The sequence below is a fragment of the Patagioenas fasciata genome, chromosome 7 (assembly GCF_037038585.1).
Source record: "Patagioenas fasciata isolate bPatFas1 chromosome 7, bPatFas1.hap1, whole genome shotgun sequence".
NCBI lineage: Eukaryota > Metazoa > Chordata > Aves > Columbiformes > Columbidae > Patagioenas > Patagioenas fasciata.
The window spans coordinates 33,453,638-33,480,686 of record NC_092526.1 but is presented as its reverse complement, the minus strand read 5'-3'; the positions used below and the strand labels follow the sequence as shown (position 1 = coordinate 33,480,686).

The following is a 27,049-nucleotide window of genomic DNA, read 5'->3' as shown; positions in this document are numbered from 1 at the left end:
TGTCTGCCATAGCTCTCATCTCTCTACCAGCTATGATCTCCTGCCAAGATTTGTTCTACTCTCCATGTAATTTATGACCCTGTCATGCAGCTTATTCATACACACTTTCCCAGTGGCAAAGTTGAAGATACTGATGTATTTAAACGCTGCTCACAGAGGTGTGGGGAGCGGGCTCCAGAGAGACAACACACATGCCTGGCTTTACTCAAGTGACAGCCAAGGTAAATCAAATAGCGGAGTTACTGCAACAGGTAAAGTTAGACACTTTAATTAATCTTTGCAGGGTCAGGATCTGAGCCTTTCATCTACAAAAAGTTGCTCACAGATCTCTAAGCCGTGAGTCAACAACAGCAACAAATTCAGAGCACTGGGTTTCCTCCAGCTGAACACTGCTTCCCCCAGCTGACCTGCCTTCCCCTTGGCCGTGTTTCTACCAGACCCTATGTGCCTACGGGAGCCAGGTGCATAAATGGCATGTCTGTATAGACCCAGACACCAAGAAACCTAAATCGTACTGTCTGTCAATGAGACTTAGACTCACGAGTCTCTTGGACCTGGCCTGTCAAACAGTCTTAGGTCTCAGACACAAGGGAGGTACACGTTTGTATGTTGACCTGAGCCTCAGGCATTTCAGAGTTGCTTAAACACCAGGACTCCAGAGCCCAAAGCTCTAACATAGGAGATATTTTACAACAACATTGGTAAAATACAAATGCAGATTTTCCTCTGATCCTTAACATGCTGTTCTCTTAAATATATTCTTTCCTATGGACAGATGCTCCATCTTCTACAAAAGATTTCTATCAAAGGTACGTTCCTCTCTTCCCCTTTTTGTTTTCTCCTTCAAGGCTTTCCATATAAGAAATGTATCAGGCTGTTTTACTTGCCAGAGGAAAAAAGTGTAGTTTTTAGAGCTATGTTTCAGCAAAATATCCTCTAAAGGGACTTAGAAAGGCCCTTTACAACCCCATATTTCCATGTGCCTGCACACCACTGAAACAGATCCTGTAAACAGGGAGAAGGAAGTGTCAGTCAGGAGATAAATGCTATGTGTAGCACTTATTTTCAATATTACACACAACATCTCTGATTATAAATTAATTGAAGAGACATACTGTCAAAAACTTTCCCTTCATTTAATGTGCATGTAATCTGGATTTTACATTAAAGCACTCAATGGAAAATATGAATGCTGTTCCTGGAAAGTTAGCTATGTTCTCTTTCCACATTGTGTGTAAATCTGGAGAGTATAATCAAATGCAGAAGCAACGTATATCTCCAGACTCTGAAGCTTCTACCTGCCCCTATAAATCTTTCAGCTATGGAATGGAGAGCAAGTGAGTTTATACTAATCTAGCTAGATTAATACCCTGATTTGATGATACGTGTTTAGGTAATGTTTGCTTTAACTTCTGCATGACCCAGCTAAGCAAAAATGTGCCTCCAATAAATATGGCTGGCTTGGGACATATTCAATGACTACAAACACCAGATGCATCATCAAGAGCTTTGGGATATTTGTTTTTAGCATATGACAACAAGATATGATGCATCTTTGCAAAACTTCCTACTTCACTTAAGAATTATGATCAGCTTTTTTGGTGTTGCCAGAAGCTATCCTGGACAACACAATGAGAAGCTTTCTTCTCAAGACTGTCTCAAACTATTTAGGCTTTTCTTTCTTTTGAAATCCCCTTTTTTTTTCTTCTCTGTTTCCATATCTATAAAAGGAAAACTCTAATAGTTACCCAATTAGGCAAGTCCCTAGATGAACAGGCCCAAATCCTGCTCCTTTTAACAAAAATGTGAATTTTATTGTTCAGTTCAACAAGCTGGACTGCAATCACCTTACTGTAATCAAGTAAAGGATTTAGTTTTCCATCCATTACAAGCCTAAGTGCCTGCTTGGTGACTGCTTCTGTGCCTTTACAGGAGAGGTGTAGACAAGAAAGTACAGGCTAAATTATGATGCCATCCCTTCCCCACATACCAGTAAAGGCACGTGCTGGTCTTCAGAGGCAAATTCTGCAAGAGAAGAGATGTGTCTGAATCACCAGCTTTCCTGCAAAACACTTTGAAGCTTTATAATCGATGTGTAAGCGCTTGGAAGTAGTGAAATGGATTCCTGGAACATGGGCACAGCTCCTTGTTCTGGGAAGACTGAGTTGTTTTCACTTGTGATGTCGCAGTGGAAAACCTCTTGCAGCGTATCTTGCTAAGTCGATCATACGTAAATGGCTAAATACTCTGTGATAAAACTGTCATTTGCACACAGGAACTCTTTTGGTGTGACTGTATCAGTACAGAGGGCAGAAAGAATTATGTAAAATGGCCCATGAAAACCATGTATATTTATTGTTACTACAATAATTCATCATCTCAAGAACAAGGAACACTGCAAACTCCGTAAATACTGTCAGAAAGGTCAAAGAAGTAATGACTGTTGGAAAACATCAGCTCCAAATCTCTCTGATTCCATGGATAGGTAGCTCAGTACAAACTGAACATATGAACTCCAAGACAGTCCAAGCTGCAAAGTAACTCCAAAACCAGAACAAGGACTCTAATGAAAGAAACATACACAGACTAATACCACATTTGAGTGCTGGGAAAAAGAAAAAAAAAAGGTCTAGCCTGCTATAATCAGCATTTAAAAGTAAGGAATTAATTCAAAGGAGTAATGACAAAGCAGAAACTCTCTGAGTCAGCACAAAAAGTCCTTTGCCGTGAGGTCCAGCTTTCAACAAAATATTAATCAAAGCACATCTAGATTTTAACATAAAGCTACACCAGAAGCAGTTAAGCAATGAGATGTAGGACTGAGGAAGCTTCATTTCTGAGCCTGACTCTGCAGTTAGAGATTTCCAATAGAAGTGACTTGGGAGGAAAGAAATCTTATCAATACCTATTCCTATCTAGGACCAAAACTCTCCACTAGCAAACTCCCCAGGGAAGAATCATATCTGTAAGATGCCTTGACACCAGACTAATTATGAGTTGATGCATTGATACAGAATGAAACTCCAGTCTGCTTTATTAAAATTTTTTACTAGAAGCTCATCTTCCACAAAGGGTTTGAATAAGTCAGAAACAGCCCTTCTGCCTTGTTCTGGGCCTCTTTTTGGGCTGGAGTCCCACCCACAGAAGAGAAATAGTTGTGAAAGTCCCACAGGAGAAGTGACACTGTTGCTGGGCCACCAAAACAGCTCAGTTAAAGTAAATACATCAGAAACCAAGGAACAACTTGCTGGCCAGGAGACTGGGACCACCGGCAGGAAAAGGCTGGAAGAGGAGGGAAAGTCAAGTGAGAATGAAGACAGGGAGAAGACCCAAGTTTTTCCCCAGAAACTGGAAAGCATAAAAGACGACCAGCGAGAACTTCTGGGCAGGACTGAAAAACAAGTGAAAGTGAGAGCTTCTCTCATCTCTGAGAGTGCAGCCAAAAAATCAGGTTACTAACAGTAAAAGAAGTAGAAAATTAATTTTTTTTTTTAAAAAAAGCAAACCCTTCAAGATTGGCAAAGATGTATCCACACTCCTTGTCTCCATGTAGGGCTGGGTGGAAGGGGTAAGAAAGAAACAGGACAAACTTCAGCTTGGAGCCAAAATATTTTCCTTCTGGATGCTCCTGGCTCAGTTCAGTCCTTTGTGACTCTCAATTTCAACCTGTCATCATAAATATCATAATAATCATCATAATAAATAGCTGTTTGCTTGCTCAGTGTATTCAACTTCCTTGCAGCAAGCCAAGCTGAACCAAACACTAGCATTTATTTCTGGAGTTTGACCAGGCCTGCCTAAAACCAAACAAGATTCGGAGTGATTTGCCATATTCACTGGGAGAGAATAAAAGCAATTACACTCAAACACCAGGGTTTGTGGCCAGGTTCACCTCATGCTGCTGGGGGTGATATCACCGTTATTTAACTTACTTTAGTACTTTTAAGACTGCTGTGGAAAAAGGGAGGGTTTCAATTCTGTTTCTGGGTTTTGAGGGAGACGCAAGCTATGCTAACAACATGGACATAACTGTTGTCCTTCCCCTAAAAGAAAAAACCTCTATTACTCAAAAGTCAAGTTATTGTTAGAAACCCATAATGACTAAATCAAAACAGCCACTGAAATTAGGAGCCTTCCCCCATCACCACCACTGGGTGGGATTTTGGCCAAAACGCAAAAATCCAAAAGAAAAGAACAGTCACAAGAAACTGTGCTGTACCAGCTGTCATAACTTTTTTCCTTCCTTTGTCCATGCTCAACATGTACAAGTTTTCACACTGTTACGGGTGTTACTAATTCTCCCCTGTTAATTGTGGAGGTGGTTTCTGGCTCCTGATGGGTGATCTGTAACCCCCATGCTCAGCAATGCAAACCCCCGGGCTGCCTAGGTTCCTCACAGCAGTCCTTTTCCTGGCACATTTTGTCCCATTAGCCCCATTTCAGGGCCTTTGGAAGCTCTCTCATCTTTGCTTTGAGGAGAAGCTGCAGAATCCCATTTCCTTCCACGTAAGGAGCACTGGGCCATGAGCTGGAGGAGAAGAAGTCTTGACCATTCCCTGCAGTGGTCCTTGGGAGCAATTTAACCCATGAAGGGAGGAAAATAAGTGGCACAAGCAGCCAGTTAGAGGGAGATTCCCTTTGAGCAGGGCAGACATCAACTGGGGAGATGAAACATCCTTTGTGAAGATAAAATAGTTCCAACTCTGCCTAAAATAACATCTCTTTCAGGAGCTGGCAACACTTTGTTTGGTGTCCCAAGCCAGGCCCCACCCATTCAGTGGTGCTCACAACATCCCAAAACAGATTCCCAGACCTGCTCTGACAAGTTCCCAGAAGGGACACAGAACATTCCTAGCAGGGCGTCAGGCTGAGATTTCAAAAGCGTTTAGGCAACATGAACAGGATTTGGGTATCTGTGAAAATCACCAAACATCTCAAAATGTGATAAAGAACATGTTTTCAGCTCTTTGAAGCTGCCCTTCCAAAAACTTTTTCTGTGAACAAGGGTCTGTCACATGCTGCATGCCTTCCAATTCACATCGTCATGGGTCTCATGAGAGCTCTAATTTTTCTTGATGTTCTGGCATCAGGAAGCATGTCAGAATCTCAGCTTCCATTCTTAAATCACTTTGTATCTGATGAAATCACTTTGTGTGTGATATAAACACCTCCTTAAAGAATCAAGAAAACAAGTAAACAGCCTGAAATCCCCAAAAGAACCTCTCTACCTGGAAAAGAATGAAAATTTCTTCTCCCCTGCCCTCCAAAGATGCTCGTCTGACTTCACAGGGTGTGTGACTCACGAGTTAAACACCTGGGGCTGACAGTACTGCAGACACAACTGGAAAACAGGAGCCGTGGCTATGAACTACTCACTACTGGCAAACTACAACAGTTTGGGTAGACCGAACTAAATAACATGATCCACAGACAGCTAGAGAAAGGAAATGCATTTTTTTGTGTTGGATGACACTGAACATTTCATTAGGAATGGTTGGGGAGAAGGGAAAAGAGAAGGGAATTTCCATTGAGAGTGCCAAGGATCTAATTAATGCCCTGTTAGGGACCTTTTATACACGATGAAATTCATCCCTACACTGAGAGCCGGGAGGAGGTTACGTACCAATACGTTGCAGTTAACTGGCAGAAGGAATGAATTTCATTTATAGAGCGATGTTCCAGATTCCTGGACGAGACACTCAGGAGTGAATGAAGCACTGTGCAGTAGAGCCTCAGCAGCCTTGAAATGGAATTTTGCTGTGACCTAACAAAAACCACAGACTTGAAATTATGATGATTCAGAAATTTTCAGCTCACAACAGGAATTCTTGCAAAATATTTGAGAACTGCAGGAAGCGTTTAATGGTCTCCCAATGTCAAGGAGAGGAATCCTGACCTCTTGTCTTTTAGGTTCTTGTTCCTATGAGTGATAATCTTAGAAGGAGATTATTAGGTCCATGTGGCCTCTCTTCTAAGGTTACTAAAAGAATAACAAGTGATCTGGCTTGGTCCTTTCTCTACTGATTCATTTTCCCTTTTTACTACTGGAATTTGCAAGAGAATGGTTACAGGGACAGACCATGCTCCCAGTCATATGTGGAGCCCCCCATAAGTGTGTGCAGTAAAGGAAATTAAATCAGCCCAGTGGAAAGGTTTATCTGCAGAGCAATACAATGGAGCAACAAAAGTCAGGAGAACATTATAAAGGCACGTGCCTTTTCTAACCAAGAGTTGAAAAGTTAGAATTTCAGTAGAAAAAAATTTCTAAAAGACCAAAAACATGAATCAGAATACTCATGGCAGAGATTTAGGAAATTCTTAATCCTTATTCGGATGCAAAAACCATGGAAGGTTGGTTACAAATTCAAACTGACCTCATCCTAAGAAAGACTGCAGGTACCTCATCCTTTCATTTCCTGCTAGCTTGAGGGACAAACTGACAGTAGGACAGGCACAGGAGTTACATCCATTGCCCAAAATAAGTTGGAGACATCTCAGAAACTCCAACAGCACACAATATAATAATTACTACACATTTGCGTCATAATTAGTGTCAGAGAATCCTTTAGAAGTGAAACCAGGCTGTTTCAAATTGCGTTGACATACGACTCCTAAGATTATTTCTGGCTGCTAATAAAGGATGGCTATGTGAGGAATTAATTTGAGCATTGTTGAAAATTATTGGTTTGTTTTGTGTGCTTCCAGTAATGTTTTCTTAAACAAGAATCTTACATTTGTCTCTGTATTTATGTAACTAATGCTGTGGAAAGCATTAGAGCCACACACTTGCTAACTCTGTATTTCTCATTCAATTTTCTGACTAAATTCAGTTTTCAATTTGGTGTAAATACTCATACTATCCTTGAAGAACTAAGTGCAATGCCAAATTACATTAACTGGACTTAAAGCAGGCAAAAATAAGGTCAATGTTGATCATTTAGCCTTCATAGGAGTATATACAATACATGAACCTTTTAATTGCCATTTAAAAATGGTTACTTTATGCAGCATGATGGAAATGGGGGTCACTAAAAGCAGTGTCCTGGAAATGGATCTAGAAGACTTATTTCTTGGGAGTAGGGACTCTCCACCTCTAATGCCTGCAGAGAGCTGGTAGTAATTGCAGTTTTGGACCCTGAATTTTAAATCATTATAACTAGGCTCAAACACATCTTTATTAATCAAGATAGCAACCATTACAGTCAACATATTTTTGCCAGTGAGAAATAAGTTGTTTCATTGTGTAGCACAAAAATCCATGCTTCAGGATTAGATGAACTCTTGCAAAGCATTTTCTGCATCCTGCTGGTTCTGGAAGCATTTTCCTTGCAAAAAGTTGTCCAGATGCTTAAAGAACAATGCAAAAACTGCAATTCCTTTTGCACCAACCTCATGTGTGCCTAAACCTACAGAGGTTACAGACTCCCTGGGGCACTCTTTCGCTGTGTTTGCACAAAATCCAGCACCCATGGGCTCTTGTTCAACAGTGAAGGCTTCTGGTTGCTTCCTCCTGTTTGCTTGTTCCATCACAGTCTGTTCACTATGGATTACCTGTACTTAGCCTTTACATTTTAAGCAGGGTTCCCCTAGTGATTTTATTTACCACAATCCTCCTGTACTTGGATTCCTCATTACCCTTTCCTTTTCCATGTTAATTGAGCTTAATTAGCAGCTGGTAGCAGTAGCAGGACCTGTTCACAAACTCACTGGAAGGGTGTGCAGAAGGAAGCGCTGTGCAGAAGCAGCGCTACACTGAAAATTCAACCAAGATCTATACAGAGTAATTGGAAAAATGACTAATATTGCCTCCTCGTTGCATATATGTGTTTCCTAGAAGGAAAAACCTTCTTTTCCACTGATTTCCACTCAGTAATGCTTCCTTTGGAGCAGGTTGGGTAAAGTACATGCCAGTTATAAATGGTCATACAGCTTCATTTTCCGACAATGTCCTTTTCTCCTTTCTTTTATCGAGAATTCCAGATACACTGTAAGCTGGAATTTGAGGATGACTCTTCATATCTTAGATCTCAGAAAAGCAGGAACATTTTCTGAAAGCAGATTGTCATTTTAAGAACCCATATATTTGCTTGTTTATGACGATATGTCCAGCTTCAAAAGCTAATGCTCTCCCTCGCTAAGGCCATCTTAGTTCTGTGATTATTTTGAGGATAATGTGTGTCCAGTAACTCAAAAAAAAATGCAGCACTGTAGATCTAAAAATAAAAATTAGGAAAGATGGGAATTAGCTCACCACAGCTCACCTCAATTGCCAGGTCAGGTTTCAAGTTCCAGTAAGTTTTCAGCAGGGAAGCTTGTGTTAATGTATCTGCAGGCATTCCTCATACAGAGGAATAGAAATTTATTTGAAAACAGATACCTGACATCACAACTACCTGCTTTCCTGGAACAAAGTATATTATGGGTCTGTACACTATCCACTGAAAGAGTCTCCATCCCAAGTGAGACATTACTGCTTGCATTTCAGTAAAGATTAATAATACAGTTGTTTTGCAGCAAGTGGAACTAGAGCTTGGTGCCCAGCTTGCTGAGGAACAATTATGGAGACCTGTGGATGTTCAGCTTAAGATGTCTGGAAACACTGCAGAGTACTTCACACTCACGTTTGTCTGAAGACTTGCTTTAATAGATGAGGAACCACAACAGACTTTTAGATTAATAATCACTCTGCCAAGACAGAATATGTAGGGGAGATACAAAAATGGTTAGCAACACAACCTTTCTAGAGGGTCTGAACTTGAGTGCAGGTCCAGCTGCTGTCCCAGAATGGGACACATTGTGCTTTGCCCACTAGCAGCTTCTTGTTGGAGACCCACAATTGCAGTGCATGCTCTCCGCTCTGCAGTATTCCTTCAAAGTAGGGAAGAGGACATCCCTCCCCAAAGCAGCAGGGATGGCTATGGGAAGAACACAGGGGAAAGAGCATGAAAAAATTTGTATACAGCAGCTGAAGATCCCATATACTTAAAAGGGGATCAAAGCCTAGCATTTATTTTTTTCACTCTTCTTTTGTTCTCAGAATTGATTTTGGACAGCAAGGAATAAAATCAGAGCAAGAAGCTATTAATTTGAACGGAATGTAACCACACCATTTTTTTCCAAATGAGGTGTGAAAGATTCTAACCTTGAGTTAGCAGTAGATAAAACATCACTTAAGGTTTTCCTATTTCCAACCTGTACATGTACGTTACACCTCACCTTCTCCCCTAGGCAGGACAGTATTTCTCCTGAAAGGAGTGGTATCAGGTTACAGGCAGAGTTACTCAAACTAAAAAGAAAAGTTTGTCTCTCCCTCAAAAAAGCCATTTTATTGAGCCAAACGTTCCACAAAATGGCACGACCGCTTTCCAGCCCGTTTTCCTTGCGGGGACGAGCCTCTCACCCCGGTCGGGCTCCCCGCGCTGTCCAGAGCGCGCTGTTTAGGGCTCGCAGCCCTCGGCCCTTTGTGGCGGCCGAGCCGGGGCGGCTGCGCTCGACGGGGCGGTGGCGGCCGCCGAGGCCAATGGGCGCCGGGGCGTCGGCGGCTGCCCCCTCCCCGCACCGCCCGCCTATATAGGGCCCGGGCGGCGCCGCCGTCCCGTCGGTCGGACTGCCTGCGAGCCGTGCCGTTCCGTGCCAGCATGCCGGGGCTCACCGTGTGGCGGCTGGCGCTGCTCGCCCTCTGCCTGGGGGCTGCGGCGGCGGGGGGTGGCGGCGGCGGACAGCGCCGCGGAGGCGGTGGCAAGAGCCGGCGGCAGGCACAGACCACCTCGGTACCGCAGGGCGTCCCAGCGCAGGGCAAGCGTGAGTACCGCGCCGGGATGGGGTCCCGCGGGCGCGGCAAGGGCACGGCGGGGAGCTCGGGCTGGTCCCTCGGGACACGAGTCTTGCCCCGAGCCCGCGGAGTGCGGCGGGAGCCGGAGCCCCGGCCCCGCTGGGTGACCCCCGGGGTGGCTTTTTCTCTCTCCCGGTCGCAGCGGGACCCGCACACGTGTGTCCGCTGCAGGCGCGGTTTGCCTGTGCCCTTCCCTCGGTAACTCCAAACTTTTCTTTCTCTGCCCATCCTACTTCCTCCCTCCTCTCCCCCACCAGAGACCTGTTTTGACAACGGAAGGTACTATCAGATAAACGAGCAGTGGGAGCGCATTTACCTGGGAAACACGCTGGTCTGTACCTGCTATGGTGGAAGCAGAGGGTTTAACTGCGAAAGCAAGCCTGAACGTAAGTTGGTGGTCTTTATGGTCTGCATCAAGACCCCAGAATGACTTTTGATGATAAACTGAGACTTGTATCGAGTTGTAACTGGCAGAGTGGGTTTTCATCTGAAGTTTGGTACTTGGGGTCGGTGATGGATCCACACTCCATTACATTGAAGATCTGGCTTGGGATTTTAAGAAATGCTTTTCATTAGCAATGGGCCTGCCACCAGAATCCTGAGCCAAACATCACTCATCTCTCTGGAGGATTGGATCTAAACATTAATTTTGGAGCCAACCTCTTTATAATGAACTGAACTGACTCCTGGACTCACATGGGGCAGTTCAAATCTGGACTCACTTTGCAGCTCTGGCTCTGTGCTATTCGATTGCTTTCACCCCAACTTTTCATAGCTGTGCAATGTCGTCAGCTTGTTTAAAAATATTTCAACTTACAACTTTCCACAGCCCCCCAGCCCTGCTGTGATCTTTCTATAATGGAGTGTAAAATTAGATTGTTTAGTCTTCTTCAGGAAAAATTTAGGTAACAGCAAGAACTTTAAATGCAACGCCTGCTGGAAGATGTGTCTCTCTGGGATGCAGTGTAGTTTAGATTATCAGATGCGATCTATCTGTATTTATTGGCCTACAGCCACTGGTTTGCTATAACTCCTTTATGCTGCTCTGGAGATATAAGAGAAAAACTGGTTCCTGGCTGATAGTGTTCATGTAAGACAGATGGAAATGTCCCAGCAATCTGTTCTGCAAGGCTTGTGTGCTGCTTGCCTCATGGCTAGAGTATTTTAAGGAGTACTTAGTCACCTTACTCCCCCATTAAAGAGGGTGTAATCTAGCTTTTGTTTCCCTGCAGGGATTTCTAAGTCCAATAGCAAGTTTCCCATATGTCATGGTTAACTTTATCTGTCCAGTAGTGAAGAAGATTGCTCTGTTATGAATCTGAAATCTGGTGGCAGCTCTGACATTACCATTCTGTAATCACTCGTGCAAGTGTGAACAAGTAGCAAGTAGTGCTGCTGACTTTGGGGGGATTAATATACTCAATTTTTTTGCCAGGTCAGAACAAGGAGGACTATCATGACAAAGCACACAGCTGCTGGGGGATGTTTGCACCCTCCTATCTTCTGTCCTGTTACACTTCAGATAGTGGGGATCGATCCTTTCAGGGCATGCACGTCCACATGCCATGCTCAACCTCTGGTTCCCTGGGGGAGGGAAGCTGAAGTTATTCAGTATCATGGGGAGGACCTTGAGGGGGACGAATTTCACCCAACTTCCTCTCAGCTGTTCCATCCCAGGAGACTGATAGGATTTTTCCTCAAAAAAAAGAGCATCTGTGTGTGAGCAGACAAGGAATGTGTGTTTCTGTTGACTGTACGTGTTACTGGCATGGTTACATGAAATTGATTTTTTTTTTCTCCCCTCATAGCTGAAGAGACTTGCTTTGACAAATACACTGGATCCACTTACCGAGTAGGGGAGACGTATGAGCGCCCCAAGGACTCCATGATCTGGGACTGTACTTGCATTGGAGCTGGACGTGGGAGAATCAGCTGCACCATTGCCAGTATGTAACTAAGAGCCTGTTACTACAACTGTTGTTCCTTAGTGTCATATTTTCCAGAGCAACTTACACAATATTCCCAATGCCTATTAGCTAAACTTGGGGAGGTTTAATACAAAGCCCATTGCAATCTTGGAACTGAAAGTTCTTGCCCCAAATACATACATTTGCATAACCAAATTCCTCTTTTATTTAGAAGGTAAAGTGCTATGTGTAAAAACATAGGCCAAAATTACTGTTAGTTCCAGCCCTACGGGTTAGTACTTTTACTGTGTACAAGAGTGTTACATCTTCACAAGCGCTTTTTTGAAAGTAGTTTTTTTACTGGAAAAAAGAGTCGGGGTCTGTTTTGCAGCTGGTGAGTCAGAATAACACTGTCAGCATTAACAGGACTACTCTGAATAAATAATAATAAACGCCACCTGAGAGCCAGTCCCTCTGTCTTCCAAAAATGTCATTCCAACACTTGTCCCTGAGGGAGCTGGGATTTGGTATCCAGACACCAGCTCAATGTGTTTCTGCAATTCATTTTTCACCAGCCTGACCCAAGCTTTCCTCTTATTCCTCCCTCTCTTCCTTGGTCCTTTCTCCCCAGCTCTCCCTTTCATCTCTCTGTCTGGAAATCCTTTCCTTACTGAGTCACTGAATTGTTCACAATTTCCCTTCATTTCATAATTAGACTCGCACATGAAGATCACTGTGTGTCAGGACTTCTAGACTGAGCTTTCAAAGTCCCTGAGGCACCTTTTGAGAAAAGTCTTGTTCTTAAAAGTATCCAGTTTCATGTTTAAGACACATACTGATGCTAGTAGCGTTGCTACAGAGGACTCGCAAGCCAGCCATCATTATAGCATGGAAAAAAAGTATTGAATCTAACAAGTAGAGCTGAAACCCTTCTGAATTTAATGGCATTTTATTGGGCAGGGATGATAAGTGTTGTAAGAAAAGAAAGAGTCAGTAAGGAAATTGCTAACATAAGAGCAGTCTCGTTTCCTCAACATCAGCCTGTTTTAGAGCTCACTGGAGAGTCTCACTGACTGCAGCTGGCTTGGAGTCAATCTTTACAACTCTTAGATTCCCTGCTTTCATAAATGAACCAACAAAACATTTTAGTGGCTCCTAATAAATGACTGGATGCATATTCCTCCTTTTTTTCGTCTTGGAAAAAGACCTTGTATTTGCAAGCTGCCCTTCACCATGTTTCCCACTCTGAGCCTGGGCCAGGTGTTAGGTCTGAACTGCCTCAGGGCTTTAGGGCACTGATGGGTTCAGAATCTGCCTTTCTAGGGCAGGGTTTCCAAACCCAAGAGGACCAATGTCTCATCAGGGTGTCACACCAAGCACTTGCTTATTCTCCACATGCTGGCCTGGCCACCGTGTCCATCACGCTGTATAAAGACAGCCACAGCAAGGTCCAAGTGGTGCCACCTCAGAATGAGATGGAGCCTCAGGCAGAAACAGAACATCCTCAGCCCCCAGCATTCCCCTTTCAGCTGTGGTTGGAAACATGGAGGGGATTAGCTGAAGAGAGTGGACAGGGCTTGGGAGGCATAGGAAATGCTGGGCAGGAGCTAACAGAAAATGGCGGGTGCCAATGGAAAATGGCGGACGCCATTTTGCAGGCTGGAGGAGGAAGCAATGACTTGCCCCAACTGACCCCCTTCGCCCCATCCAGGTGGCCCTTACCTTGTCCCCATGGTGCTGTTCCCAGTGTGGCCTCTCAGCTCTTCTCTCTCTTGCTTCAGATCGCTGCCATGAGGGTGGACAGTCCTACAAGATCGGTGATACCTGGCGCCGGCCCCACGAGACGGGTGGCTACATGCTGGAGTGCGTGTGCCTGGGCAACGGGAAGGGCGAGTGGACCTGCAAGCCCGTGGGTAGGTGGCGACTCCTTCCCTGGTTGAGTCAGGGCACATGGATGTGTCCTCATCTTCTCTGAGGTGATCCCATGTGGGGTGGCCTGGGGCAGATGCTCATCCCCTTCCTTCCTTCCTTCCTTCCCACAGCCGAACGGTGCTACGACAACACGGCTGGGACGTCCTATGTGGTCGGTGAGACCTGGGAGAAGCCGTACCAGGGCTGGATGATGGTGGATTGCACCTGCCTGGGCGAGGGCAGCGGCCGCATCACCTGCACCTCCAGAAGTAAGCGCTGGCCTGGCACCTGCCAGCTGCTGTGTTTTATTGAACTTATTTATTTCTCAAACCTTTCTTGCATCAGAAAAGGTATTTCTTTTTCTGCCCTTGTCTGACAAGGGTTGGCCATCTCCTGAGAAGGGGCAGGAAACAGACCCCTCTGAGGTCAGAGGGGAGCATTTGTGCGTCCCGGCTGCCATTTGCGATCTGGGGACACACCGGAGAGCTGGTGACAGAACGACTGGTTTGTTTGGGGTTTTAACCTGCTCTTAGAGAAAAAGGTTTAAGAAATCCGCAGACCAGCTGAGTCACAGTTGCGCATCATCCCCCAGGAAGCCAGAGAGAATTGCTTGGTCTGCAAAATGGTGGAGAGTGGCTGAATGTCTCTGCTGCTGTTTTTTAAAGTACCCTGAGGGACAATTAGGTGCTTTTAAAGACAAATAGTTACCCGCTCCAACAGCAGGATCTGTCAGTTTAAAATGTCTTCTTATTTTTTCTCTTTATTACTGTTTAATATATATTAGCTAAAACAGGGTTTGTTTTATCTGCTCTCCCATCTCGCTTGTCATCCCACCATTTTTTCTTCAGTGCAAACATGCTTCGCCAGCACAGGTGACTTTTTTAGTTTTTACATCATTGGAGGACATTACCATAAATATTCCATTTTATTTGTATTTGCAAAGCAAACAGGGCTTTTAAAATCCAGAATCTCACTTGTTTATCTACCTTCTGTTCCAATTTTGTTAGGAGCAAGCTCTGTTTTGGAGCTATCACAGTTTACACCAGTTGCCTCAAGAAAATTTAACTTTGTACCTTACACCTTTGTTATGCAAGGTTTGAGAAACTCTTCTGTAGCCTTTAAATTGCTTCATATGCAGTTGCCTTGGGGCACACAGATAATGGCTTTCTGCTGATATAAACAGCAGACCTGTAAAGAACTAAACCACTAAGGAGGGTTGGCCTAAAACTGAATGTCTGGAGAGACTCGGTCAAGAAATAAGCTATAAAAATGAAACCAGCCTTGACAATATGAAGTCTGTTAAAAACACATGGGGAAAAATCATTAGCTGTTAGATAGGAATGAATAAAACAGAATGTGTTGTTTGTGAATTTTGGAGGAGTTATTATTACTAATAAAAATGATTTGGCAGTATCTTTCCTCCCTTAACTCAGGTCTGCACTATTGTTTCATAGGGGAATTTGCAATATAATGACCTGTTCATTTTTCATTTTGTTTTCCAAATGTAATCAAATAGAGAAATTCAAATTTATGTATGTAAAATGATAGCTGTAGCCCACAAAGTGGCATTATGCTTCAGTGTGCACTGCTGTTATATATCTTCTATGGTCAGCATTTTCCAGAATCACAGCTGATTTCTTGGGGGTTATTTCAGCTTTTCATCGTCTAACTTGAGGATCATTGTGTCCATAAGACTGTTTTTTTTTTTTCACATGCCAAATTACATTATGAATACATTGCAAATTTATCACTCTTCTGGCAAATACTCAAAGTTTCATTCATTTTCACGTCTGTGAATTAGTAATGTGTTTTCAACACAGATATTCTATCTGGTGTGTTCTTTCAGTGGCAGTCTGGTGTGATGCATATGTCCTTTCACAGTTCTTCATAAATCCATGTTCATTGATCCATGATTATATTTGAGCCACTGTATCAAGTTGCTCTTGAATGAGAAGGTAAAATGTTGTAATGGAAGAAGAACTAGTTTATCCATGTGGATCTGGCACTCAGACAAAAGTAGTTTGTTATGCTGTCCTTTGAACCCATTTGCTCAATTCATCAGGGGCTGGGGGTTATTAAAGACAACAGGGAGATTTAGAAAGTCTAATATTCCTGGTATGACATGAGCAGTTTATATTAATTTTACTGAAGCTTCCTGCACACTTCTTTTGGAAGAAATTGAATTAATCATATTGCCCTCAAATAGGTTTTAGTTCCTTTCAGGTGATGGAGAACCCCAAACTTGAACTGGGCCCTGTGTATAGTATGAAATGATAGCGCACCAAAGAATTCCACTTAAAAGAAATAGTTTTAAAAGAAACTAGCAGGAATGTTTTCAATCCAGAATGTGCTTTTTCATGTTGATTTTGAACACAGCTTACCATGTTCACACTAGGAATGTTATTATGGTAATTTTGACAATGGCTACAAAGTAAAGTTACAGTTCTGGAAATAAATGGGAATTTTCCCTTAGACCAAAGCATCAGGATTTTCAGATTATCTCAGCCCATGCAGTTTGATGCAGGCTTTAGTGCATATAAGACTTGTGGGCTGCGGAAAATGAGGTGGGGTTTCAATAAAGGCTTTAAACTATCAGCTCGTTTGATAGTGTTGGTGGTTCAGTACTATAAACTGCATGGTGAAGCCATCTAATGCAGAACTAGCTAACAGTCATGTTCCTTATGCAGATAGGTGCAATGACCATGACACCAAGAATTCCTACAGAATTGGAGACACCTGGAGCAAGAAGGACAACCGTGGAAACTTGCTTCAGTGCGTCTGTACCGGTAACGGCAGAGGTGAATGGAAGTGTGAAAGACACACGTCCCTGCATACGACCAGCACTGGTAAGTGTGTGAGGTAGGGGAAGGGACAAGGAGTGGGACATTTTGAATGTGAGGACTTGGTGCTGAATTGTGCCATCCTAATTTAGGTATTTAGGAGTCTTGTCAGGGAAAGGTTGTCAACAAAGAGGGTCAGAGTTCAGGAGATGCTGCTGGTTTGTGCATGTGTAGATAAGATTAATTTATACCTTGTTTCTGCACGCAAACAGGGCTTGCGCATACAGGTGTGATTGCCTGCACAATCACAGCACAGTAAATCACATCTAAGGCTGTGCATCCACAGGAACTCTCTATTAGCTTTGTCTTCGAAGCAGGGCACTTCAAGTTAATATTTGAACTTTATGTATTTGCCTCAGGGTAACTTTCTTGAAATGTCCTTAATTTAAACTCCACTGAGACCATCTGGTTTCTTTGACAAGATAAATACACCTACTAATGGTTGAGCTTTAAAAACCAGAAATGTCAAGGAACACATACAATGCCATTTAATACATGTACATTAGGGAGTTTGTAATTTTGATATGAAACATTACCTAGTTTATAGGTAGCATATATTTTTTGCCCAAGGTTTGTTAAAGTCTTCAGCTTCTAAATTTTTTTGCCTTTTTAAGGGTTTAGGTTTCCTGTTGGCAAGTGCAATGTAAAAATTCTCTGTTTTCTTACAGTGTCTACACTAAATTTTTCTTGATAAATGACCTTTAACTATTTGGTAGCAGCAGATTAACTTCATACTTTCAGAAGGTCTGAACGTGAAAATACACAGAGCTTCAAGGGTGCCAGTATTTTGTTTCTATTATTATTATTTCCCCTATTTCAGCAGAGCTGAATTTGTGGAGATTCCTGTGGGTATCGTTAGCAAAAATTTCCATAATGTAGACAAGAAGCTTCTTTGTCTCTCAGTATTATTCCAAATGATAATGGGCCAAAACCTGTGATTCAAAGTTTAAAAATTCCAGAGTAAATAAATACATTTGTGGTTTATTTTTCTTTTTCAATTAAAAATTCAAAATTAATCCTTTTTGCCTTATCTCCCTACTTCCTTGGTAATTTTTTAGTCTTATTACTGATTTTGACTTTCCTATTCTAGATTTCCTTCAATTTTTTTTTTTTTTTTTTTTTTTCTAAAAGATGTTTTTAAGCAATTCCTGTGAAAAGCAGTTTATGCTCTTGGTCCTTTCTAAAGCTACTCTATAGTGGTAGAAACCAGGGACTATTGTTACCAGAACTGTTCTTTAGCTTTGCATGTAACCTGTCACTTCTCTCCTGTGTTCTGCTGCAGGATCTGGCTCTCCGAGCTTCACGAATGTGCAGACTGCGTTGTACCAGCCCCAGCCACAACAGCCACAGCCTCAGCCGTATGGCCAGTGCATAACGGATAACGGAGTGGTGTACTCTGTGGGTATGCAGTGGCTCAAGACACAGGGCAGCCAACAGATGCTGTGTACTTGCCTGGGCAATGGAGTCAGCTGCCGGGAAACAGGTATGGATTTGTGTGTTACTGTCTGTGCAGTTCAGTGAGATCTTTGGGACTGCCCTGTGGTTTGATTTCAAAGTAGAATTCCTTTTCTGTGTGTGTGTTAGAAATGTCTTCTGAAGAAGACATACTGGAGAAAGGTGCAAGGGGTGAAGAAATAGTTGTTTTGGTTATTTGAAGCCTGGTTCTGTAGGGTAGAGACATTTCCCAGTGAGCTATATATAACCTACTGAGGGAAAACAGAGTCCTTGGGGAGCAGCATTAATAACTTTATTCAAATCAAGCTGCAATAATATATGTCTGGAAAAGAATGTAAAAGAATGACACAGCTGTGGGGCTCAGTTGTCTCTTGGTTGTGTTGGCCAAGGTCCATGGCAGTCAGTGTGGGTTTGCAGCAGCCAGTGACTTGGCCCAGAGGGGCTATTGCTGGTTTAGAGGCCCAAGATTTAGTGATTGCTTTAAGCCAAAGTCTAATTCTGTGATTTGCCTGTTTTAAAGCTGTGACCCAAACATATGGTGGCAATTCTGATGGAGAAGCCTGTGTTCTGCCTTTCACCTACGATGGAAGGACTTTCTATTCCTGTACCACCGAAGGCCGCACAGATGGGCACCTCTGGTGCAGCACCACTTCCAACTTTGAGCAGGACAGGAGATACTCCTTCTGTACTGAGCAGAATGGTAAGTTCTTCTCAAAGGACCCTCACATGCATGTGACCCTTGTGTACAGATGGAAGAAGGAGCGAAGAACATAGGGACAGGCTACCTGAACAATTTGGGCAGTCTGGAGGGACTCCAGGCGTGCCTCAGCAGCAAGGCAGTCCTGTCAATGGAGGACTACCTAGTGTCAGAGCACTTTTGTGCTCTTGGCATCTTTGGAGGGTGCTCAGGGTGATACAGATGTTCCCTTGTGAGTCTTATTCTCTCTCTTCTGAGCTGACCTTAGAATTGGGAGTACCTAGTCAGGGTACCATGACTGAGAGGATACTTGGACTTTGGCTTTTCTTGGCTGAACTGGCATACCAGTGACCATATTAGGCTGTGAAGAAGAGGATATCCATGGAGTACAGTTTGTGCAGTTCTCTGTCATTCCGTCCTGACTGTCTAGCCAGGTTGCCATATATAGCAGTGATTTTAATGTGATTTGTGATCACTAATCAAGAGCTGGTGCATGACTAATGCGGCAGCATTCCCTCTCGTCTGTGGGTGATCAGCATTCCCTTCACAGCACAGATCTACCTGTGTGGTTGCCCTTCCTGGGAAGCCCATCAGACATCTAACAGTATCTGGGCAGCTTCTCTGGGATGTGGCCTTGGAGAGAATTTTTTGCATTCCCATATGAAAATACTGTTTCTTACACTCCATAATTTTTTTTTTTTTAACTCAGTTCTACTTCAGTTGTTTTTTTTCTGATAAAAGTCAAGCTTTTCTCTGCAGCACATACAGTAGTCTTTGTTTCCTGAAACAAAAACAAACAAAAAAACCCACACAAGCACAAAAACCCAAACCAAAAATACCCCTGTCTTTGTCCACACACACATTCTTGTTTTAGTGAGGCTTCTTGTGATATACTGTGGGGAAAGAGAAAAATCAGTGTAGAAAAACCTCAACAAATAGCTCCTTGTTCTCCACTTTTTGTAATGCAGAGTTGCTCAAGAGGCGAGTGGTTCAGGTAGATTACAGCCCTCTTTCTGCTCCTGCTTGCAAAACATGAAACTTCCAACCTGCAGAGAGGTTTTGACTTGTTCTCTTGTACATAACTGAGTTGTAATCCTTTCCTGAGGACTGAGGCTTTACTTTAAGCCAAAGGGCACAACTGGGTAATAGCCTTAGTGAGATAATACAGGTATGCTAAGAACTGCAAGTTTGATTCCCTGGGCCTTGACACAAAAAGTCTGCAAAGCCACTTTCCAAACACAGTAAGCTTTGGTTTTCCCTGTTCCTCAGGAATTCCCATGGCTGGCTCCATAACTCTGTTTAAAACAGTGTTTGAACTGAACTAATCCAATGCAAGGCTTATGTTTCCAGATCTGAAATAATTAAAGCCAAGAAAAGAGACCCATCGATAATATACAGGATACTCATGGGGAAAAAATAGTGGTAGTGTTTTTTGTTTTGTTTTGTTTTGTTTTCTTCAAGCTTTTCCCAGCATGCTAAGGGAGAGTACAGGCTTGATTTGCTTCTGTTTTCTTTTCACTTTTGTACAGTTTTGGTCCAGACACGTGGTGGCAATTCCAATGGTGCTCTGTGCCACTTCCCCTTCCTGTACAACAACCGCAACTACACTGACTGTACTTCTGAAGGACGGAGGGACAACATGAGGTGGTGTGGAACCACTGCGAACTATGATGCTGACCAGAAGTTTGGTTTCTGCCCTATGGCTGGTAAGGCTGAGAATCATGAAGGGATTATGGAATACCTATAAGTGGTTCATCGAGCTGGAAAGTAAAGAGCTGTCTGTCGCTGGTTAATTATTGACTTTCAGTGAGCCGCATCCTAACCCAAAGCCCTTTAAGGCATTTCTGAAGTTTTGTCTTGCCCTTTTTTCCCCACTGAGCACCTCTACCAGAGACTTAGGCAATGCCAGGAGAAGGCAATTTTAGCTACTCCTTTGCTACAAGCTGTTGGTAGGCACGCTTCTCAGCTGGTGCAAACTGGTGTAGATCCATCAGAGAGCACTGGAGTTCAGTGCTTTGTAGCAAGTGAGGCTTTTATCTTACACCTGCCAAAGCTTCTCCCTCCTGGGTCATTACTTCTTGCCCAACCTGTGATTAGGAATAAGTCTGTATTTATAATACTGATGTGTTACCCTGAAAAGGGCAGTAATGTCCAAATCAATATCGTGGTCCGTTTCTACAACCCATGCATGTCTCCATGGTGTCAGGAGGGGCCGTGTGGGAGGGAATGTCACTATCAATTCTTTAGTTAAAGGCCTTTGGTAACTAATGGCAATGTAGCATCTGAGCCCTTAAACAGCTTGTGGCACACGCGGGCCTTCAAATGGCTGTGTTCATATAAGGACATGTATGTAACATGAACTGACTCAAACTACACCCCTTGGACATTATACAGAAGCTATTTCTAGTAGCTTTCAAATGAGAATTAAAATGAATGAACACCTACTAGGAATCTGCACTTGGAGAATGTCATCACCCAGCAAAAATGCTATTTGAAATTGAGTGGGTGCTTAAAGCTTCCTTATTAAGATGCAGAAACCACTACACAGTATGAAGGGGCATTGCAATGGTCTAAGCCCCCAAGATCTTGCTAATTCTGACCACATAAAGTATCCTCTTGCTTTCTTCTCAATCAGCCCATGAAGAAATCTGCACAACCAATGATGGTGTCATGTACCGTGTTGGAGATGAGTGGGATAAACAACATGACCTGGGCCATATGATGAGATGTACTTGCGCAGGAAATGGCCGTGGAGAATGGACTTGCGTTGCCTATTCCCAGCTCAGAGGTACTGATTTTTGCGTTGATGTCACTGCCTCAGCCTAAGTGTTTGAGGGGTGGGAGAAATTGGTTTTCTCTTCCATCATTGTGAGTAGCTTTGAGCCCAGGCTCAAGAACTGTATATCATCAAGCTTTTCTTTGGAGTAGACAGGGAATCACAGGGACTACATGAAGTTCTGTCTTGTTTACATGCTGGAAAAGTACTATTTCAGCCTTTGCAGGCTAGCAAGCAGGGGCAAAACTTGATGAGCTTAATCAGGATGTATCTCTATCTTGTTTTGTTTACATTTAGGATCAGCACCATTGTGACTTTACAGTGAGCTCAGCAGAGGCACCTCCCTCCCTCAAAAACAGACTAAAACCCAGACTAGTCTGAAGTTTAAATGCAGAGCCATCCTGTTTTATTGTTCTCAGTGAAATTTTCAATTCCTCTGTGCTGGATTAGCCCTTTGCTGGCTAATCTATATGAAAAGTTGGCAGGACAGCACTGGGATTAATCTTATTTATTTACTTATTTATATGAGTGGTCCAAGTGGAGAAGTGCTTAAGCAATACCAAAAAAAGAAGACTTAAAAGCACAGACATTTGATCATCCTACAGCTAGCTCACAGCATTGGCTTCATGTCTGGAAAAGGCAGGGGGGTTGCTGTCAAGCAGCCAAGAAAGGACTCTTAACACCACTGCTGAAATGGGATATAATTTATAGGCAAAGGCTCACTCAAGGGCTTTGGGAGAGTTTTTTTTTAATGTCTTTCCTTCAGAACAGTGAGAAATACACTGCTAAAAGTTCTGGTCTGTGAAACTCCTTTTTTCCATGTACACAGCTAGTTCTCTTTGCAGTTTCATTCTGGTATTAAAGTGGTCTTTCTTGATGAGGGGGGCAGACGTAATTTACTTTTCCAAAAGGCAAGGGTTATCTAAGTAGAGCTGTTTCAACATATTAGCCAGAGAAGGCCTTTAGCACTCATGGGAGGGTTTTTGTACTGCTTGGTTTATCCTGTTGCTGTGCCCGTGGTGTGGGAAAGTATGATGAGAAATGAAGGCCTGGGATTAACTGAGTCACTTCCCCAAGGACAGATGGTCTGTGATTGACTGTGGGACTGAACTTGGGTCTCTTGGGTCCCAGTTAACAAAACAACATGCTTCTGGGGTGGTTTTCCTGTTTGTTTTGTCTTTCTGCTTCTCGCTGTGATTAGACTGGTGTTAGGAATTCTGAGCTGGATCACAGGTTGACGTGTCGACATTGAACCTGATAGACTGATACCATTGTACTTAAGCATGGGCTCCGGTTATTGTGTTTTGAGGGAGCTGTAGATTAGTAGGCACCAGTAGCACCTTACGTGTGTAATAGACCTGCTTCTGTCTGCAGAGATACCCAGCAGAATAACATCATGAGGATGTTTATACCTTCTGGTGGTATCCTTATGAATTTGGAGTAGCCCTTTTCTCCTTGTTTAGTTCTAATGATTTCAGACAGCACTCACTGAGGTGTTTCAGTCTAGACCTTCATCAGAGGAAGAAGTCAGAGAGTTAGCGTGCTGGTTTCGATTTTCTCTCACACATGGAATCTCTTAAAAGGAACAACCAGGCAGTTCTGTACATACAGTACTTTGGGCTGCATCCTACAGATGTGTTTTCTGCAAGTGTTTCTTATTTGTACACTGCTGATAAATGAACCCAGGAGCAGTGGTGTGTGTACAGCACTGATCTGTGATGATCACAGATATTACGAGGACTCCCTTCTGCGTGAACGGAGCTTGTCATGGTCAGTCTCGGTGAGCTGATCAAGAGGAGAGAATGATGTGCCAAGCAGAAGGATTTTGTCTTAATGCTTAGAGCTATTGCTGACAAACTGTCTCTGCTCTTTATCAAACAGACCAGTGCATTGTGGACGGTATCACCTATGATGTGAACCAGACCTTCCACAAACGTCATGATGAGGGGCACATGCTGAACTGCACATGCTTTGGCCAGGGCCGAGGGAGATGGAAATGTGATCCTGTTGGTAAGTCACCAGCTGTTTCCTCTTGCCAAACACAATCTGTGGCTGTGTAGAGGCTGGTTATGGTATGGTGAAACTGGTGTGTAGAATTTGGGCGCAGTCTTTGCCCACTTTCTGCCCTGAATTGCACAACTGCAAAAGTAGAAGTAACACTGGATTTGGTGGAGGGTAAGTAAAAGGGCATTACTAGTTTTAAGGAGATAAACTTGGGTGAGCAGACATGCCATGGAAGAACTCGATGATGCAGTAGTAATGGATTGTGGCAATGTACCTCTTGAAATGTAGCAGGTTGTGGTAACAGGGCACGTTAGCCCCAGGTAGGGGTGATTTGGCTGAATTCTGGTACCTGAGCTGTCAGCCTAGCAGGCAGGGCTCTCAGACAGGGTGCTGATTAAGCAATATGCAGCTAGGCACTAATGCTAGGATCAGTTTTCTTTCCTTTCTCTATCCTAAAATCTTCAGGTCTTCTCATTGAACTGAGGAAAGAGCACCAGCATATATTAACTTACCTTGGACTAAATTGATTTTTTTGGCTGCCCTTCATTCTGGCAAAGAGAGAAAGCTCAGGATGAGAACACGTGTTAATAGCACTCTGGAGGTTAGCTAAAACCATCGTGGTTCTCTGCAGGAATGAGATTTCATCTCTTCTGCCTCCCCCACTTCCCTAGTGAACCTTGATTGGAAGATAAGACCTGGCTGTTTGGTTTGCAATTACTGAATCCAAGAGAACTTCGAACTATTGCCAAAAAAATCTATTAGAACGTACTAGTGGTTAAGTTCAGCTTTATTTACAGTAATATCTGTACAGGTTTACTGGAGGAACTTGGATTGTATAGCTCCTGAAAATTACTACTTTGAAAGAAGAGAAGAGGGGATGATTTCAGCTATCTGTAAAGGTGTAATCGGTTTAATTTTGTTGGCTCTCTCTAAATGAGGCTCCTGTTTATCCAAGCAAGCCTAATGCTAGTTCTCACTGAAAATTTCCGTTGAGCCAGAAACACAGGCACAGGTCAGACTGGAAAGTGTACTGAAGCACTGATGCTGTGTTGTATTCACACTAGCTATGCTGACTTCAGGATTTGGTCTGTCCTCCTTCGGTTTATACAATGATGAATCTGGAAAGACTCTGCTGAAAATTAATGGTTGACTTTGGACTTGTAAAGTATAACTGAATTCTGCTGAAGCCAGCAGGAATTCTGCCATTGATTTCCTTGAGAACAGCATGGTTTAACTTCGGATGAGAGAAGAACTTAGTTGACTGGAGCAGAATTGGGCTCCACAATAGACAGTCCAAAATAAATCCTTTCTTGAAGGAACATCCCATTGACCTCCCAGGGAAGCTTTCCAGGTGGATGGCCTGTACTTAGCAGTATCTTAAGAAATGCATCACAGCTGAATTAGTTGCATAGTATCTAACTTAACACATGCAGTGATATATAGAGAACCTTGATTTGAGATTCAATTTCTCTTGCCACTTTCTCTAACTATATTTGCAAATAAACATTGTTATTGCATTTCTCCATGTAAAAGTCTCTTGTCACTTGCTCTTCTGTGTTCAGCACACATTTTTCGCTATAGTTTCAGTAACATGCTGTGGTTAACTCTCTTTTGTGCCTTTAGATCAGTGCCAGGATTCAGAAACCCGCACCTTTTACCAAATTGGAGACTCATGGGAGAAGTACGTCCACGGTGTCAGATACCAGTGCTATTGCTATGGTCGTGGTATTGGAGAATGGCATTGCCAGCCTCTTCAGGCCTATCCTGGTAAGAAACCCAACAGATAACTAAATCATCTGCTGAGTAAGACATGAGGAAAGCAATCTTTCCACCTCTTCAGGTTTTTGTACATTATTCCTTTTGGTTTCCTTTTTAAACAGAACCATTTCTCCCACCACCCTTGGCAGACACAAACAGATGTCATGATTATAAAGACAGGGCCAGACTTTTAACAGCTTTTCCTGAGGCCAGGGTTAGTTTTGAGAATCACTGTAAGTTCACACAACTTGGGTTTACATTGCCTCTTTGTATTTGGCAATATCACACTTGCGACCTTCCGTTTCTTTTGCTTAAAGCTCTTACATGTGTAGTCTTTCCTTTCCCGCTTACTACAGAAGCAAAATCCTCCACAGAATGAAGCATTTTTTCTGATCAGTGCCCTGAATAACTTAAATATTTGAGCTTTCGTTTGCCCAGTTAGTTCCAGGAAATCATTATAGGGACAGGCAATACCTGTTTGTTGGCTTGTTCTGTTTCAGTTCCCTGAACAGAACATGATAAGCGGAACCTCTCCACTTTCCTGTTTGAAGTTGCAACTGCTAGTGTATTAATCTGAATAAGATGAAATAGTGAAGTTGTTTTGCCTTCCCTGTTAGGAGAAGACTATGCTCATGTAATTGGTTCCCCAATTCATCTCTGAGCATAAATGTGGAGAAATGGATGTAGCAGCTTCAGTGCTGAGTTGATTGTCTGCTTTTATATTAAGATAGGTTAAGAAGAGTTTGTCCGCTCACTAGTTGCAATACATTTATACCATAAGTGCCCTGCAAGATAAGAAAGGGAATGTGAGGCTCATTCAGAAAGAGGGTTTTAATATAGATGCTTGTGTTGTAGAAGGGGATTAGCCCCTAGAAGTCTGGTGCACCTGCATACATCGTGTAAATAAGGTACCTCTTCTCTGTGACTTGCTTCACACATGTTGTATAGAAGGTCTTGGTGACAGCACCCTATTGAACCTGACCTATACTCAGCAGTGTTGTCAATGAACTGGCTACATTTCTGTCCATGGCCATCCAGTTAGTGAGCCAGAGACAAGGCAGGACACTTGGCAGACAGAACTACAGACTTGCCTTTCCTTGAGACTGCAAACTGAGGAGGGCAAGAACAGGAAGCAGGCTGCCTTAGGGCTTTTTTATCCTCAGTTTTTTAAATGGGGCTTGCTTGAGCCCCAGTGACTCCTGTCAGACTACTTAAACAAACATCTCCCTGAGCTATGTGAAATATGCAAGCCTCCAGACTGGAGACCAGGGCTTTGGGCTTCTGTAGACACAAGAGTGACTGAGAATGTGCAAATAAACCGAATCTAATGTTTCTGAATGTAGGTTTGGGGTTAGGTGAGCTTTGAAATTTCCTGCATGTGGGCATAGGTTTGTTTGCCTAGAAGTCCCATTAAATATGGAGCAGATACATATGTCAGAGTTGTCCAAATAAATTATAATTAGAAATGTTGGAAGTGGGAGGAGGGTGAAGGTAATTTAATGGCTAAAATGAGACACCTTCCTGCAGATTCCAGCTTTTCTTTGGGATTTTCTGAGAACTAACATGAGGACAGTGCTGCTGAGTGTTCAGTGAAACCTTCCAAGAAGGGCTGAGAGAGATTGAAAGGAGAACCATGAGATCATGAAAGCTTTCCTTCTCTATTAGAGAGCTTTGTGGAGAAAATATGCCTGAGCCTGATCTAGCTAGATGTAATCAGTGGTCTCAAATGTTAGAGAATGGCTGACCTTGTATTTCCATGAGTTTATGGGTCTGATTTGTCTCAAGACTTCCACTAGCCCTTCTGGTGTGGTCTGTGTGCAGAAGGCTTGTCTTACTGCCTGTGGAATGCTCCAGAGTCATGAAAATTCA

The 27,049-nt window shown here is 43.1% G+C and overlaps 1 protein-coding gene across 5 annotated transcripts in view; it reads left to right on the top strand.

Annotated features, from left to right (window-relative positions):
* Positions 1-9,391: 9,391 nt before the first annotated feature.
* Positions 9,392-27,049, top strand: part of FN1 (fibronectin 1) — a 55,139-nt gene continuing 37,481 nt past the window's right edge. For 4 of the 5 annotated variants that reach the window (XM_071811283.1, XM_065840670.2, XM_065840669.2 and 1 more), the window contains exons 1-12: positions 9,392-9,801; positions 10,090-10,218; positions 11,641-11,778; positions 13,521-13,652; positions 13,782-13,919; positions 16,338-16,496; positions 17,773-17,973; positions 18,466-18,645; positions 20,172-20,348; positions 21,278-21,430; positions 23,300-23,428; positions 25,046-25,189. In XM_071811283.1, coding sequence (XP_071667384.1) covers positions 9,639-9,801; positions 10,090-10,218; positions 11,641-11,778; positions 13,521-13,652; positions 13,782-13,919; positions 16,338-16,496; positions 17,773-17,973; positions 18,466-18,645; positions 20,172-20,348; positions 21,278-21,430; positions 23,300-23,428; positions 25,046-25,189 — 1,843 coding nt within the window. In that variant the 5' untranslated portion in view covers positions 9,392-9,638. The remainder of the gene's footprint in view (positions 9,802-10,089; positions 10,219-11,640; positions 11,779-13,520; positions 13,653-13,781; positions 13,920-16,337; positions 16,497-17,772; positions 17,974-18,465; positions 18,646-20,171; positions 20,349-21,277; positions 21,431-23,299; positions 23,429-25,045; positions 25,190-27,049) is intronic. The other variant, XM_065840667.2, reaches the window with a different exon arrangement.